An 18,908-nucleotide genomic window follows, 5' to 3' on the forward strand; every position below is an offset into this window, starting at 1 on the left:
AAGGAGTGTGTGTATATCATGTGTCCCAACTAGGATAATTTGAGCCTGGTCATAAATGCCTTGAGTGAGAATCCTGGGTGGCAACTGGGTATCCTTCAAATCATTATTTAATAGGGAGGTAAAAGTAAAAACTAGAAAGGGCCTAGAAACTAAAACATATGAGGAATGGCTGCAGGAACTGAGCATGGATAGTCTAGCAAAGAGGAGGTCCAGGGGGGACACGATAGCAGTCTACAAATACTTGAGAGGTTTCCACAGGGCGGAGGGGAACACATTATTTTCCAAAGTGCCAGACAAGGAAAGATTCAACCTGGAAATATGGAGGAACTTTCTGACTATGAGAGTAATCAATCAGTGGAACGGCTTGCCCGCAGAGGTGGTGAACGCTGCAACACTAGTGACCTTCAAGAAAAGACTGGACTGCTATTGGACTAGCGTGATGTAGGGTCTCCTGCACCAGCAGGGGGTTTGACTAGATGACCTGCAAGGTTCCTTCCAACTCTAATTAAATAATTGAATAATTAAATAATCACTTAATCACTTAATCAATTAATTTAATAATTTATTAATTTAATAATTTAGTAATTTAATGATTTAATGATGTAATAATTTGATAATTTGATAATTTAATAAATAAATGAATGAATGAATAAATAAATAAATAAGAGAGCAGTGTGCAATGTAGATGTTTTCACAACTTACCTACATCATATTCATTGTGATTACTTACTTATGTTAGTCTTTTGGATGTGTTTGGGTGGAAAGGTAGCATGTAAGTTTACTACAATGAAGAAAAGGAAGAAGAAATCATGGCAGCCAGCCTCAGTGGTATGACTAGCACCAGAATGGCTTTATTTAGTGAAATTCACCTTCTGGTATCTATTAAAAACATCTGAGATCCTTCCTTGAATGACTGGCACTTCTTCATTCAAGGTCTGCACATTGCATTAGTCAGAATTTCATAGTTAAAAACTGAAGTCTGATTACTGGTGTAGAAACAAATCCATTTAATCAGATGAATGGGAGAGATTTCTAAAGTGTTTTGACAGGATTATTATCTCTAATGATAGGGATAAAGTAATAGATTAAAAGAATGCTAAAGAAACAAGCACTGCTAATCAATCAATGGGAAATAAAATATATTATACAGGTGTTTTATAAAAAGAACAAAAACTCCTACATAAGACATGTCAGGAGATGATTTTACAAGGGGTTTTAGTGGGGAAAAAAGACAAGGAGAAATATTTATTTTTAAGAAAACTATTATCTGGGCAACAGAGAAAATAAATTTGTCAGAGAAAGACCTGAGGATTAAAGTAAACCAAACATCCCTGAGGAAGGGGTGGGGTCTGATGGCCGCAGCAGCGGTGTCATTCCCTCTCCCTTGGAAATGGACCCGAATTCCCATTGCCCGGGGGTTCTGGTCCTTTTGAACCAGACTGGATCTCTCCTGCAGGGAGAGTGATGCATGGGACGCTGCCAGGGGCCTGGCAGGAGCCGGCATGCCCCACCAAGTGAACTGGCCTGTCTCACACCAGCTGTGGTGAAGCCAGACAGGCAGCCATGCCTGAGCCAACACGGCTGCGCAGACAACGCGGTGCCAGGATGGAAGCCGAATGGTTACATCTGGAAAGGGCTGGAGGAGTTGCTTACAGAGAAAGGGAGGGATTTCCTGTCGCTAGTGGTAAGGTGAGAGTGCCTGAAAGGGATTTTGGACTTTTGTTTTGTGATTGGTTGCTGGACGGAGCTAAAACAGCCGGAGATTGAAGAAAGCAACTATCTGTGCAAGATGGCATTTCAGCGAAAGCTTTAAAAAGTAGCAAATTGCCCATTGGATTTTTTTTAAAGCTAATTGGTTTTATTTTAAACTTGGGTTTTTGGAATCTGCAAGTTTGCACCTGTATATTTGTTCATTATCATAACATGTCATGATGTTTTCTTGGCTTGGCTGATGTTCTGCTAATTCAAGACATCATTAATTCATTCAATATCTATAGCTACCCATCTTAATGACTGGGCAATTTGATGCTCATAGCATGGACGTCATCCCAGATCATCCTTATGCTGATTGGCTTGGCTTGTTGAACATCACACAGCTTTTTGGTGTGTGCTCTTTGTTTTGACTTCAAGTGCAATCAATTTTATCTCAAAAGGCTGTGCAGGAGAATTTTTAGGAACATTATGCCATATTTTCATTCATACATTGATCCCAACAAGGTGAATAAGATGTTTTTCACCATTTAAGTATTCAACATCTACATCAATCCATTCGACCTCTGGCTGTAGATGACTTTTCTGCTTTATACTATGCAATTATATTTTTATTAATTTTTTATTCATTGGATTCATTTCACCAGTACTTTCATTAGAGGATAGCACGAGAAATCATAAGAAGGATAACTTATTTTTTAATAGTGTGCTTCAACCCAGCTGAGATTATAGTTGCTCCTTCACTATAACCATGTTTTTAATCTAAACAATTCAATATGGTTTTTCATTATGACTTATAATGAAGAAAATCCATTATACAGGTGCATTTCTGTTGGCAGCTGTATGGAAAACTGTGCAAGATCTTATTTAAAAACAGTTTAACCTGCAGCACCATAAAACCCCTTCTTCATCTTTTAATGTTGCAATAGGTTTTTTCCCTATTGTTTTTATTGTGTTTTTGAATAGAAACCACAACTAGATTTTATCATAAGAGTCATCCTAAAAAGGCTTGTTGAAGTCAATTCCTGTGAAGTCAATTCCTGTGAAGTCAATTCCTGTGAAGAAGCTTCTTGGATGAGAAGCGAAATGTCTTCAAAGAAAACCAGAAAGTCCAATTGGCTCTTGAAAAAGCATCTTTGGGACTGAGAAGCTCCATAGATATCCTGTGAGAAAGAGAAGAAAGAGGTGGAAGTTTTCAATGTCCTAAGTTTTGCTTGTGCGAAGAACTCCAAATTAATAACATCACAACATTCTTTCATTTGCATGGATCTGAATACATATGAGTGTATTTGTAAAATTGGCAACAAAACAGTATCAAGGGTAGAATGTCAGCAGGAGCTTGTACTACATTATGGAAAGGGAATTGCAGCTCCACTGAGTTAAAGTCCTTTTGGGGAACTTCAGCCTGCTTGAATTTGCAATTTGCACCTAATATAAAATTTCTACTTTCAAAAAGTATATCTCTGGTGCTTCACAATATGTAAAACTAGGTATTGCTGGAGTAAAATTTGTAAGGAAAAAATTCAGAATGTATTTATATCTTATTTATAACTTACATTTGTTTCCCTTCTCACTTATCCACGAGGAGCAAGCTGAGGTTCATTTTCTCAGTCAGTGTGACACAGAATCCTTCAGTCGCCAGAATCCATTATAGATTTACAAAGCCAGGCCAAACATACAAGGACATGTTTGGCAAGACCTCAAAACAGAGAAACTAGGGTGTATTTACAATTTAGCAAGCTACAGGAGAATGATTGGTTACAAATTTATCATAAAACGGCATTTTTTTAAAAAAAGATTCAGTGTACAGTGGTACCTCGTCTTATGAACCCCTCGTCATATGAACTTTTCGAGATACGAACCCGGGGTTTAAGATTTTTCTGTCTCTTCTTCCGAACTATTTTCACCTTACGAACCCGCTGCTGCTGCTGGGATGCCCCACCTCCAAACTTCCATTGTCAGCTGAAGCGCCCGTTTTCATGCTGGTGGGATTCCTCTGAGGCTCCCCTCTATGGGAACCCCCACCTCTGGATTTTGCGATGCTGCAGGGGAATCCCAGCAGGGGAATCCCACCAGCATGAAAATGGGCGCTTCGGCTGGCAACGGAAGTCTGGAGGCGGGGTGTCCCAGCGAGGCAAGCCTCAGTGAAATCTCAGCATTCATTCTGCTAGAAATATAGTTCCCTTTATGATTTAGCAAAGCATATTTTGAAATAGAAACAAACAAGTAAAGATAGCAGCTTTCATATTTAATGTAGAGAGAATCACCAAATGATTCAAGAACTTCCTGCTTTAGTCAACACAATATATATACTTACTTAAAAGTTAGAGCAGTGATGGTAAACCTTCTTGTTCTCGGGTACCGAAAGCGTGCATGCGTATGATAACGTATAATACCCATAATTCAATCCCCCACATGCCCTACCACCCTGTGCATGCATGCATGAGTGCCCTGCACTGTTCTGCCCCCCCCACATACATGCATGACCCCTTCCCCTATTTCTTGACTTCCGGTGAGTTCAGTAGGCCCATTTTTCACCCTCCCCAGGCTCCAGAGGCTTTCCTGGAGGCTGGGGGGAGCGAAAACTGCCTCCCCTGCTACCTGGAGGCCTTCCAGAGGCCATAAACAATGGGCCTACAGGGCCCAACGTCTGATGGGCCCAATAGGTCCGTTTTTCATCCTCCCCAGGTTTCAGAGGCTTTCTTGGGATGCCTTCCCAGAGCCTCCATGTGAGCCAAAAATTAGCTGGTTGTGTTAGAGCTAAGTTAGAGTAACGGCTCACGTGGCACAGGTTCGCCATCACAGAGCTACAGTAATTCAGATCTTTATTAATAATTTCAATATATTAGCTTGAAATTATAGTCACATGCATTCACTTTTTGCTTTCCTTTTGCTCCCCTTGCTGATAAGAATCTCAGAAGGGAAAGTGGAGTGTGACCTTTATAATCTTTGCTCATCTCAGCACTCTTTTCACCCAGGGTTTCTCTGCAAACAAAGCAGCAATTTGCTCTGACTGGAAACGATAAATAGTGTTTACTATATTGACAGGTTTAAGCAGCCATTGGTTAGATATCATAGAAGCTGGTTAGTATTCAGCATGCATGAGAGATTATTTACTAGGAAAACTTTTCCACTGGCAATTAAGCTGACTGAAACACAAATATAAACCTATGCTTAGAATTGCAGCTTCTGCTCTGTAAGTACTGAATGGTTTTCCCAAGGAGTAGGGGAATAATTGAAGTCATTTCTGTATGTACGTTGAAAAATGCAATCCTATGCATGTTGCCAGGGTGTAGGCTCAATTAAGCATCCGGGGACATTATTATTCATTATTAAGTCAACAATAGTCTCTGTTCCATGATTAAAGATCCTTACACATTTAATAGAATTATCCCTTTTAAACTATGGCATTTTCTTCTAAGTAAATGTATTGTACTGTAAACAACCCTTAGGAGTGTATTAAACTACAGTATATTTATGTGTCCTGGAAAATGTAAGGAGAAATCTGAAACTCTTTCATATGCCTCCTCCTCCTCCATTAATGGGTGGGGATGAGAAAGAACACGTTGTAATTGAATTCAGGAAAAGTGGAAGTTTCCTACTGGTTAATAGGAAACAGGTGATTCAGCCTGTTTTGGATGGAGTTAAAGGCTCATTGTCTGGATGGACCAGATGATCTTCTCATCAATTCTCAGCTGCTTTTGGATTTTTATAGCAAGGACCATTTTTGTACAATTAGAGGTAGTATGTCAATTGCAACTATTTATGCTCAGATTTAGGATAATTATCCATGCCTAGATTAAATTTTGTGTAGATTGCTGCAATGTACTCTAAATGGAACTATATTTGAAACAAATCTGAAAATTGCATGAGGAGTGACATGTAGTAGCTACTTCAACTGGTGCCAACTACAAAGATTATATGATGACATATTGAAGAACCTGCATGGCCAATTACCTAATAGGCACATTTTAACATAGTATTACTGACCTTTAGAACTACAAATGACTTAAGACCATCAAAAGCCAACCTGTATCTTGAGCATGCCAGGTTGCAGTAGATGCCTTTCTGAAGATGTCCCATTTGTTAAAGGCTATCTTTCCGGGATGTAAGGGAGAATCATCTGCCTCGCTTCCAGGTTGTGGAATATACTTACTTGTTTGGCTCCTTCTCTCTTTATTTGGAAGAATAACTAGGATACATCTCTTTCACTAGACTTTTATTAATGAATGAATGATTGCACTGGTGTTACTGTATAGGCCTGGATTTCATTTATTTGTTTGTGTTTACATAAGGCTGTGCAAAAAATTCAAAGGAAGCTCTTTGCAAAGTGCAAGCAAAACATCTCACTTCAAAATGGGAAGCACTTGCATCTTGACTGAAAGGCTTGACATGGTTGCTTCTTGGGCCTTGATCGGTTATGCGTACTGGTGCACTTGGCAAATTCATACTTTTCAAATGCTTTGTACAGTCCTAGTCTATATTGTTTTGATTATTAATCAACGGTGTGCTCAAATTAAATAGACTGATGGGATGGAAATCAAATACATAAATAAATTCTGTGGCTTTGGAGAATAGGGTTCAAATGTTCGTAATGAATGGGGAGAAAAATAGTAGGTAAATTAGAATGAAATATCAATGCCCATTACTTGATTTTGTAGGAAACTTGGCATGATTTATGGCTTCCTCTTCTTCCTGTCTGTGACCTCTGCACTGACCGACTGCCTCTAAAGATATTGTCTAACTACAATTCTGAGGCAGAAGGTCACTGTTCTGAAGACTAGTTGTGCACATTCAGCCTAATTGAATCCTACATTTTCCTAAGAGGAATTATTTAAACATCTGTTATACAATCAGTAGCAGAAAAGGCTAATGCAGTGGAGAGCTATTAATCGAGCTATAGTTTCCTGGTTACGGGAAATAATATTTTTGCTTTATTGGTCTAGTTCTGGTCACTGCATTTGAAGGAAGACACAGTAATTTATAATGAGTTCAGGTAAAATAGCCTAATGCTCAACCTCCATCTTATGGTATCCATTTTATTGGTTTTCCCCTGAAGATACATTGGGGGTGAAAATGGAGCTGGGAACAGTGGAGGAGTGGTCCCATTTGTGGCAATTTCTTTCATTGGTTTTACATTCAGAGGACAGAAAAAGAAGATAGGACAGGCTAGTCCCAATCACCTTTAGATGACAAAAGGAATCATGACTGAAATCAGTTATTTTAACCCCATCACTAGGAACCATGGTTTAAAATTAAATTCAAGGTACCCACCTTTAACCACAGTATAACCCATAGTGCAAGTTCACATTCCATGGTTCAGCAAATAAGATCTGTATCTCCAAGTGACAGTCATTATTTTGCTTTACTCTTATTAAATGAAGATGTTCTATATGTCCAACATACCCAAAGGCTAGCTGATACAAATTCTAAAAGCACCTTAATAAAGGATATTTCCTAGTTGTTTTAGGCTATAGATTCAAGGAGGGGGGAAGGAATATCAACATATTTTTCTCTGGCTTTAATTCTGGCTTGTATTAAGCAATATAATGTTCTAGTAGTTTTTATATTTAATAAAAGGGAATAATTGTTACTCAAATGACACACAGAAGCAAACGTTTGAGCACAATATTCTTGGACAGTAAATATGCATAGAAGAAAAGTCGGTCCATAAAGATACAGGATTCTACACCTGAATGACAATTATAGAAATCTTGGGTTGGGGGGACATTTAGAAACATAATTCAGTACATGATCCCCAAGTATGCTATTTAAAAAATGCCAGCTTAGTTAACAATACTAAATTACAGTAAGAAAAAAAAGCTGTTGCTATACTTGCAATTCTCAGTGAGACACCACATACAATCTGAACCTTTCTCGACCTTCAAGTCTAATAAATCATTCCAGTCCAAAATTATCTCATAAAAGTCTAAAGGAGTCCTTCTGTGTTAGATGCAGAAACAGGCCTCGGAAGCGATGACATTTGAAAACCAATAAAACTCCAATAAAGTGCATTTATGGTTCCTATCACAAGATTTTTGGCTTTTCTGTTCTTGATGTTCCAAGTTAGAGCTTGTTTCACTTTTTTGGATATTGCGAAAATAACGAAGACACGGGTTGAATGCTATTCCTTGCAGAAAGTCATTTTCTTTTTCTCTTATGCTCCCTCCCTCATAAATACAGCTGCAATTCCATTTGTCCTAATATTACAATTACTTTGTCTAATTTTAAAATGAGGCCTTGCTTCATAAATCAGAGTTTACTTGTCTCCTAATCCTGAAAAGAGAAGAAAAGGTTGTCAGGCATGTATTATGTTATATACATTGATAGTTTAATGATCACAAATCTTTACAGCTCATCTGAAATCTGATCTTTTTTAGAATAGTACTAGTGCCACCCAGAGAGTGATCTTAGAGACTGAAGGTTGATTATAAAGGGCTCCTTTAATTATCATAAAACTTTGAAGATAAAATTATTTACTAACAATATAGTAATATTCCAGGACAGCAAGTATATTAGAATGTAAAGTTACTCAAAAGCGATAGTTAAAAGTCCAATTTATTTATTTACAAAAGAGGTAATGCTACTGATGCAGTAGAACACTCCAAGAAGTATAATCACATATTTTAATCCAGAGCTGGTTTCCTCCCAATTTGGACCGGTCACTTGGCAGCCTGGGTCACTGGAACAGGCAGCGACAGCGGCCTGCCGCATCCCTGAGCTGGTTCTCTCAGTGCCGCAGGCACCGTCATCTTGTTTTTTGCTTCTGCGCATGCACACATCTGCGGTGTTTTTAAGTACTGCACATGCACACATACGCAGTGTACCCCTGAGTGAATTGGCAGCGGGACAAACCAAACCCACCCATTTTAATCACTCTGATCTGCACATCTTTACGTTTTAGAAAGCTACAAAATGAGATTTGATGTTCCTCAACTTCTTTTTTGGTCCACGTGTAGAAGTCATTACTTCCACTAACCACTGCACCACAGACTGTGCATCCAAATTCGGGCCCCATAGCATAAGAGATGATCACATTAAAATTTCAAACATAGAAACATCGAAGATTGATGGCAGAAAAAGACTTCATGGTCCATCTAGTCTGCCCTTATACTATTTCCTGTATTTCATCTTAAGATGATATATGTTTATCCCAGGCATTTATTTATTTTTATTTATTTATTATTAGAGATGAAAGGGACATTACAGGTCATCAAGTTCAACCCCCTGCTTGAGCAGGAAATCCTACAACACTCCAGCCAAATGACAGTCCAATCTCCTCTTTAAAATCTCCAAAGTTGGGGAGTTCACAACCTCCGCTGGAAGGCCGTTCCACTGGTTGATCGCTCTGACCGTCAGGAAATTCTTCCTTATCTCCAGGTTGGAAGAATTTCCTGACGGTGAGAGCGATCAACCAGTGGAATGGCCTGCCAGCGGAGGTTGTGAACTCCCCATGTTTAACTTCAGTTTCTATAGATTTACCAACCACGTCTGCTGGAAGTTTGTTCCAAGCATCTACTACTATTTTAGTAAAATATTTTCTCACATTGCTTCTGATCTTTCCCACAACTAACCTCAGATTGTGCCCCCTTGTTCTTGTGTTCACTTTCCTATTAAAAATACTACCCTCCTGAACCTTATTTAACCCTTTAACATATTTAAATGTTTTGATCATGTCCTCCCTTTCCCTTCTGTCGTCTAGACTATACAGATTGAGCTCATTAAGTCTTTCCTGATATGTTTTATGCTTAAGACCTTAAAACATCAGAAAAAATGTTGCCATACTTAGGAATAGGTTCATGTGTTGAATGAGTAAAATTGTGTTTAGCAGAAAATGGCAAGCAATTCGAATATGTAATTAATATTATAAATTTCACATAAATATAGGCCTGATTTTTGGTTCACTGCCACAGAGTATAATAGGGGTCTCTTTTGGCTACCAAGGTAGCGTTATTGAATTGTTGAGATGTGGGAATAAAAGAATAAGTTACAGTCTAGTACACAGGTGTCAAACTTGTGCTTATCATGGTGCTTATCCCTTCATGGAGCTGGGGTGGGCATGGCCCACGTGTGATGTATCCGGCCCATTGGCTGCCAGTTTGACATCCGTGATTTAATGATTCAGTATGACTAAATTAGCCAAAATCAATTTCCTTCCATTGTTTATTGTGAAGAAACCATACTCTGAGAAAGGCATACATAAGATCTCTTACTGCACTCTACTATTTAGAATTCTGTTTATTGATGCAAATTTATGCAATAGTATTTTGGATGTTTCCAAGGCCATGCAGACTTTTAACAAAAAATAAAAATGATAGAGGGGGGTAAAATTCAAAAGAAATAGATTTTGCAATGTAAAACAGGGCGAACAGGGAAGATTAGTTAAAAGTTATTCAATTGATAAAAATCAGAGCACTTAAGAAGTAAATTCTCTGGGTACCAAGTGAGCTCTTCTGAGAATGGCATTTAACAGGCAAAATACCATATCCAATTAAAATGATATAATCTGACTGTTTATCTCAGATGGTGATACAACTGAGAAGTGGACTCTAATGGAATGACTCAAATAATCAGATTCAGCTGAGTGGAACTGGCACTGGAAGACAGATCGAACCTCAATTCAATCCCTGAATGATTGCACTCGGAAGCGTTGTATTGAATAGCATAAGGAAAAGATAAAAATATTACAAATAATAAGCATAGTGCAATGGGCCAGAATAGAGATCTCCCATACACTTTGAAAGCAACCATCCAGGTAGGAGTCGAACTTACAATAATTGCATATTTCAACATTAGTTTATTATGAAAAACACTGTAGTTGATGGCATTTTATTTATGGTTGATGGACTGAAAGCTGCTAGAGGGCAATTAGGTTTTTGAGCCAAAGTCGTATTTCCACAACTGGAACTTCTAAAGGAAGAATCTCTTGAATCGCTCTCCCATACAAATTTATTTTCTTTTGGACCAGCTGCTTCTGTGCAGTTGAGTCTGTGATAATTCAGACCTTCCTAAGACTGCCTTGCGCTTTCTTCAGAAAGAAAGGGGAAAATTCCAAAAGTTGACTCTCTGCAGAGATGGGTTGCTCCCGGTTTGGACCGGTTCTATAGAACCAGTAGTGGGAATTTCCCCTGCTTGCCGAACCGAGAGGGATCGCCAGGTGGCCACCCCCCCAAACCGGTTCTAATGACAGTGCCTAGTGTGCCGCCATTTTGCTTTTTGCTTCTGTGCATGTGCAGAAGGTTGGTTTTCCCCACTATGGAGTGCGCAATGTGTGCACGCCCCTGCAACACAGGAGAAAGTGAACCGGCAGTGAAGTAAGTTAGAACCCACTCCTGACTGTCTGGTTCTATATATTTGAAAGTGGTGATGTGCATTCTGATCAAGCTATCTTCAGGGAATTAGCTTTGGGACTTCGCGCTCATAGTCAGGATGGGTCAGCAGCCATAGATCATTCAGCTTTTCCTTTTCTATAAACAATGAAGTCGATTCTAAGATTAATGAAATTAGTTAAATTCATGGAAGGAGATTTTTCTTTCCTACTGAAAAAACTTTATGAATGGAATAGGGATCCTTTTCAACGATGGGAGTCAGTCCATGACAGAGGTATGATCGAGCTGGCTTGTATTGATTTAAGAAAGCCTATGGTTACATTTTCTAGAATTCAGTGATCTGGTTGAGGGCAGACAAGAGCTGCTACAACTAGCATTATGGAGCAATGGAACTGCCAGAGACAATTGTTATACATTTACAAACAAACCACAGGTCTGTGAGAAACTAAGTCCCATTGGGATTGGGCGGCATAGAAGTCAAATAAATAAATAATTAAATAAATAAATAAATAAAATAATAACAAAATAAAATAAGATAAGATAAATAAACTGGTTGAAGATCAGCAGAAATTTGAATGATTTCTTTTTCTTTCAACAGCTGTCCTATTTCAAATTGTTAAGAAATTTTCCTTTGACTCTCTAAAGTACATTTTGAAGAGCACAAATAGCTTCTAGAGAGAGGATAGTATGGGAAAAAATTATGTCACTTATCTTCCTTAAAATACATTATTTAGAACATAAACTAGTGGTTCTTGATCTATTCTTTAACATTATCATAGTTTTTATTATTTCAGTATTGAGTACTTCGCTGTAAGAAATCTGTAATTGAAGCAGCCCAGGGAATCCATAAAATTACACTATTTTATATTAGCTATTTTTATAACTATATCAAAGTAAGTAATTTCTGTATTATACACTGAACAGATTTTATGGTTAAATGTTGAAAAAGATCTTGGTTAACTAAAGTTCCTTGCTCAGATACCCCTTGAGGTTTTTAAGAAAGGTGGCATACATAATTATTGACCCCCTCAGAGAGGGTCTGCAACTTGGGCTCCCTCAGAGAGGGTCCGCAACTAATGTGATCCACAGCTCACATTAGAGAACCATCTTTCAGCTGTGGCAAGGGGGACGTTTGCCCAGGTTCGCCTGGTGCACCAGTTGCGGCCCTATCTGGACCAGGACTCACTGCTCACAGTCACTCATGCCCTCATCACCTCGAAGTTCGAGTACTGTAATGCTCTCTACATGGGGCTACCTTTGAAAAGTGTTCGGAAACTTCAGATTGTGCAGAATGCAGCTGCGAGAGCAATCATGGGCTTCCCTAGGTATGCCCATGTTACACCAACACTCCGCAGTCTGCATTGGTTGCTGATCAGTTTCCAGTCACAATTCAAAGTGTTGGTTATGACCTATAACGCCCTTCATGGCATCGGGCCAGAATATCTCCGGGACCGCCTTCTGCCGCACGAATCCCAGCGACCGATTAGGTCCCACAGAGTTGGCCTTCTCTGGGTCCCATCAACTAAACAATGCCGTTTGGCGGGACCCACGGGGAGAGCCTTCTCTGTGGCGGCCCCGACCCTCTGGAACCAGCTCCCCCCAGAGATTAGAACTGTCCCCACCCTCCTCGCCTTTCATAAACTCCTTAAAACCCACCTTTGCCATCAGTCATGGGAGAATTGAAACATCTCCCCTGGGCCTATACAGTTTATGTATCGTATGCTTGTGTTTATGTTTGCTTTTAATAATGGGGCTTTTAGTGTTTCTTTTAAATTATTAGATTTGTTATATATTGTTTATCATTGCTGTGAGCCGCCCCGAGTCTACGGAGAGAGGCGGCATACAAATCTAATAAATAAATAAATAAATAAATAAATAAATAAATAAATAAATAAATAAATACAAGTCCAATCAATCAATCAATCAATCAATCAGAAGAGGTTGGACAGCCATTTATCTGGAGTTTTATAGGATCACTGCTTGAGCAAGGGGTTGGAATAGAAGACTTCCAAGATCCCTTCCAACACTATTATTCTGCAATTCTGTATTTCAGACTCTTCATGCTACAGTATAGAGTTGTTGAAATTGACTTTAGAATGGCCCTATCAGTTTCTCCAACTGTGTACTTCTCCTCTAAACATTTTTCTAATTATTTTACTATAATAAAATTAGATAGGCACATTTAAGGCCAGGTCTACTTTTCTTGCAAACGTGCATCTTTTTGTAAGCTAAAAATGGGGTAAGTTAAAAACCAAAATAATTTGTAATTATTCCATGATCGTTGGGGAATGAACATTAATTCAGCCAAACTACTGTATATGCTTTGAAAGAACTTAATAAGAACTTCATTAAACTGAGACATAGGACACCTTAAGCCTAAGAGAGCATAATATTTGCTCTAGATGGAGAAGGGTTTTGTAACCTCTCTATTTACACCCAACAATTATTGCTGATAACCAAAGAGATACATTAAAACACTACTGTGGGATAATGCTAACACCATCTGTCAAGTCAGGTGCTACTGGCTTGATGAATAATGCTGTCAGCAGCACTCAAAAGTCGATGGAAAGCTATGGCTTTAGTAATTAGCCTGCTTTTAGATATTCAGTATAATTTGTTCCTGTCTCTACAAACCTCTATTAAAAGTAATCTTCTATTCCTCTATTAATAGTTCCCTGTTTATCATTAAGTCATACAGTTGTCTCTGATATTGATACGTTTCCGACGTGCTACTTTTAATGACCAGAATGAAATGGACTTTTTGTCACCTAGGAACTAATTCATATTTTAAATGTGACAAATCTGTCAGACTTAATCCAGGGTCAGTGATCATTCTACCCAAATAATATAAGTTGTAACTAAATATGTTGATGCCTATGTAGTTAGATCGGGGTGGATTCTAACTTGCCTCACTTCCTCCCACACCATGTGACCATGTGCACGCTTTGCACATGTGTGCATGTACAATAGCAAAAAAAAAATAATCAAAAAATATTTTTTTAAAAACCGAAAACAAGATGGCGATGTGTTCTGTCTGGGTCCCCCCAGATGCCAACACCAACCAAGAAGAGTATCCAGACACACTGGTAAAAAGCAAAGGCAGTTTATATACTGGAAAGCAAACACAGGTAACAAAAACTGTTCTTACAGACAGGAACACGATGAAGCTTCACAGAGGTTTCACGAAGGCCAGGCAATAAAACAGGATTCTTGCTGGCAAAAACAACACTGGAAATAATAAAACCCACGCCTCCCCCAAGTCTTTCAGCCTTCTAGGCCACAAGCCAAGATCAGAGATGCCAAGAATCAAAGCAAGGTCACAGGACTCCCAGTTGATAACTCTCCACAAGACTGTAAGGGCGGGCCTGCCTTTTCAACCCTGCTGAGGAGAACCACACCCAAACCCAGCTGTTGCCAATTCAGGGATGGAAATATCTTTCTAATTGGCCCCTTCTTTGAGCTGCACGTCTCTGCCTCATGTCTATTATAACCTGTGCATCTTCATCCAATGAATCCAGGCTACTAGCTGGGGAGAGCCCCCCCCCCGGGGGTCTCAGGCTGCTCTCCCTCCTCCTCTTCCCGATGTTCCTCTCCCCCGTCTGCCTGGTCCTCCCCCTTCTGGTCACTGTCCTCCTCCTCTGGGCATGGATCCGGCAGAGCTCCAGCTGGTCCCTGAGGAGCCTCAGGCTGAATCACAACACGATGTATGCACAATGCCGGAAACTGGGCTTCTGTGCATACGCAGAAGGAAAAAACCCACCCTCCAAATTCAAATAAAATAAAATAAAATAAGATGGCTGCTTCCACGGACTGGCACTGACCGATCCTGCGCCATGATATCACTGTGACGTCACCAGCCGGTTGCTATCGGTTCGAGTAAACCGATCCAAACCGGGAAGAACCTCTGAGTTAGGTTCTACTTATAATTACTTACTTAAATGTAGAAACAGTGACTATCATAGAAAACAATTTGTATTAAAATTCAATTCAAAATGTAGATCTAAGAGATTGAGACAGTTTGTATGAGCATAAACTAAATACTGCTTGTAAGGCTATATAAAAGTACATTCTATGCATTGTTAAATATGATTAATTTGAATGATACTTTCTATCAATTTTACTTATCATTTTCTCCATCTTTTAGGATATTATCTCACCCTACTTTGAGTCACTAGATTTGAGAAGTATTGACGGTTCACAATATGAATATGAATATGAATACGAATATCCTTTTTCTCAAAAGAAAATTGTGTTGTTGTATGCTCTAAGGCATACAAAATAGCAGAAAATCCTGATGGAGCACCCTATTTTCTACTTTTCATTGATATTCGAATAGCTTATCTGATAGAGCTTCTACCTAGAAACACAGTTCCCAACATTTACCTGTCATTTACCTGATTATTAGCATACTCCGATTCTATCAAATTGGCTAAATAGAATATTATTGTTTGCTTATTAATTCAATATTCTACAGCAAATTAACATCTATAGAGGCATTGTAAGGGATGCAAGACATTAAAAATATTCCTTTTTTATCTGGCTTCAAGAATATTTTAAATTATCTTCACAATGTGAAAGAAGCCAACTAGCTAATTTCCATTTATACATTTCAACCAACTAGCCAACTAGTCAGAAGACATTATGGAAACACCCCCCCCCCCAACTTCACAATACATGGGCAGACTCAATTGGAAACCTTTAAGCATTTTAGACCACGCTAAATCCCCAAATCCCAGGGAATTCTTGGAAGCTTGGCATTCAGACAAATCAACCATCAACATAGAGATAAATCACATTTACACACCGTTCAAAAGACAATTTAAAAAACCTCCCCTGAGGAAGTAAATTCTGAATTTAGTAGACAGCATTGGGTCATTCTCTTCTACCACTTAGTGGATAGATAAATTCCACACAATGTTTTCTTCTCTGTAAAATGATTTCTACACCAACTCTTGAAGTGACCTTGAATCAGTCTGGTAACTGTAGCCTTCAATACTTCAATACTTCAAATCTATCTAATTTCATCCTGACTTCCCACTCATCGTTCTCCTGCTTTTAGATTCCAGTTCAATGTATTTCTTACAAATCCCTTAGCCCATGGGTATCAAACTCGATTGTATCATGGCATATCACATTTTTTCCTTTGAGGAGCTAGGTGGGTGTGGCCCTTGCATGACACATCCAGCCTGTGGGCCACCAGTTTGACATCCCTGTCTTACCCCACTTGTGAAAGATTCTTTGTGAAAGACCTTATATGGTTTTCTTTCAGGTCTTTCCCAGGTTCGCAACAAGTAAAATCTTGGAGATAACATAATACAATGGCAAAGGAAATTTGCTTTCTTAATTCCATCACATTATTTATAAATTATAAAAGGACAGGTTACTGTCAAAAGACTATACCATCTAAAAGCCAAAACAAATATGTTGAGAGAGAAAAGGGGGGGGGGGACACTGGATAGTGTTTTCCCTCCTTTTATTAGTAAATAATAACTAATATGTAATAATTTCAATGTCATTTTCTAATTTCTTTTTATAAATCTGAATAACACTAATTTTTTAAAGCTTATTATACAGATCACTTGGTCAACTTTAACATATTTAATAATAATTACCTTTCTTATGTAAGAGGTTCTTTCTAGCTCTAATGAAAGCTATAATATCAGCATCAGTTTGACGATCTCCTGTGAAGGGGATGGTAGAACTTGGATCTGGTGAAATCCTGAAATAACCAAGTGCATTTTTCAGTTGTCTTAGCTGTTTCAGACTGAGTGGGATATTGAAATTGATTATGCAAAAAATATTTATTTATTTAATTTATTAATTGGATTTGTATGCCTCCCCTCTCCAAGGACTTGGGGCGGCTCACAACATATATAAAAACATAGTGGTACATCTAATCCAATTAATATAGTTAAAACCCCCTAAAAATCCTAAAATAATTTAAAACATTATCATTCGCTCCATAAAACACTCATTATAAATATAAACACAGAAACACTCATTATAAATATCAATTTCACTTATCTGAATTCCGCTTATTTATTTTACCTGGCTTAAGATAGAACTCATTGACAAGTTCCACTGAAATGAAGGTGATTACCTATTTTTTAAAAACGTTGCTTTGGAACATGGGTTGTATGCCAGGAGCTCCTTAAAAAAGATGTCTATCTAAAAGATATCTATTTTTCCCAGCTGTCCTCATATACAGTGTTCCCTTGACTTTCGCGGGGGATGTGTTCTGAGACCGCCTGCGAAAGTCGAATTTCCGCGAAGTAGAGATGCGGAAGTAAATACACTATTTTTGGCTATGGACAGTATCACAAGCCTTCCCTTAACACTTTAAACCCCTAAATTACAATTTCCCATTCCCTTAGCAACCATTTAGATTATTACTCACCAGGGTTATTTATTAAAGTTTATTAAAAAACATATTTATTAAAGGCGGACAAAAGTTTGGCGATGACATATGATGTCATCGCCCAGGAAAAACCATGGTATAGGGGGGAAAAGCAGCAAAGTATTTTTTTAATTAATATTTTTGAAAAACCGTGGTATAGACTTTTCGCGAAGTTTGAACCCGCGAAAATCGAGGGAACACTGTACCCCCAAATACCTTTATGAATGCAAATCTGAAGTACTGATGGTTGCAATCAACAGTGGTTGGGGGAGTATAAGCTCTCTTATGTTTTCTTGGAATAATCAGTTTTAAAGAAGGAAATTACATGTAATGGTTCTCCAGGTAATCAGAAGGCCCAGCTGACTGTGTATAGTTTCCCCAATTTTCATCATCTGGCCAATTTATAAACATCTGGATATAGATGTGACAACAATAAGGGCAGCATGCACAGCCCCATTCTCCTTCTGTTCTCTTGTGACAAAGGCAGCTTCAGTAAATATTCTAGAAGAACCGTTGTACCTACCTGAACGGTCTTCTCGATGCCCTGGAAGGAGAGTCCAGCATGGGTTTAGCTCAAGTCTTATTGGTAGGACTGAGTTTCAAATTAACATAAATAAATAATAATTAGGTACCGCCCCCTTGCTGCCCCAAGTACCCAGTTTTAAAAAACGAAAAGATGTAAAGGTAATGAACTTTATTAACAACCATAATAACATAAGAAAACAGTATCATCAACCAAAACTCCCATGGTTCTTCGGGAGGGTATGGACTCTCCTTCCAGGGCATCGAGAAGACCGTTCAGGTAGGTACAACGGTTCTTCTCCCATGCCTCCTGGAAGGAGAGTCCAGCATGGGATATACCCAAGGTCCAAGGTTCAGGGAGGGAGATTGTGAACCATGGGTGGTACCTCCCCACACACCTTCTGGAGTACCCGTCTGCCAAAAGCAGCTTCAGCTGAAGCGAAGGTGTCCAATTTGTAATGGCGAATAAAAGTTGTGGGTGAGCTCCAGGCCGCGGCTCTGCAGATATCTTCCAGGGGGGCTTGTGACGCCCAAGCTGCCGACGAAGCCGCACTCCTTGTCGAATGAGCCTGTATACCACTCGGTGGAGTCCTTGCGCTCGCCTTGTATGCCTCAACTATACATAATCTCACCCACTGGCTGATAGTATTAGAAGATACCTTGAGGCCCAGTTTGCTAGCACTAAACGAAACAAACAAAGCCTCGGTCTTGCGTGAACTGCCGGTACGCCTGATGTAAAGCTTCAGTGCTCTGCGTACGTCTATCTTGTGCCATTTAAGCTCTAAAGGGTGAGTACCGTGAGCACAGAAATCCGGTAACACCAGCTCTAGAGCCCTGTGAAAGTGAGTGTTAATCTTTGGAAGAAAGGTGGGGTCCAGACGTAAACAAACTCTGTCTGGATAAAATTGACACAAGTCTGATCTGACCGACAGGGCGGACAGTTCGGAAAC

General features: G+C 39.0%; 1 protein-coding gene across 2 annotated transcripts in view; it reads right to left on the reverse strand.

The window, feature by feature from the left end:
• Nucleotides 1–5,958: 5,958 nt before the first annotated feature.
• The window catches only part of KIF6 (kinesin family member 6), a 149,877-nt gene continuing 136,927 nt past the window's right edge, over nt 5,959–18,908 (reverse strand). For both annotated transcript variants that reach the window (XM_070734267.1, XM_070734266.1), the window contains 2 exons: nt 16,652–16,758; nt 5,959–7,986 (listed from right to left, as the gene is read on the reverse strand). In XM_070734267.1, the coding sequence (XP_070590368.1) occupies nt 7,970–7,986; nt 16,652–16,758 (124 nt within the window). In that variant the 3' untranslated portion in view covers nt 5,959–7,969. The remainder of the gene's footprint in view (nt 7,987–16,651; nt 16,759–18,908) is intronic.

Source organism: Erythrolamprus reginae, chromosome 1 (genome assembly GCF_031021105.1).
Source record: "Erythrolamprus reginae isolate rEryReg1 chromosome 1, rEryReg1.hap1, whole genome shotgun sequence".
NCBI classification, from domain to species: Eukaryota; Metazoa; Chordata; class Lepidosauria; order Squamata; family Dipsadidae; genus Erythrolamprus; species Erythrolamprus reginae.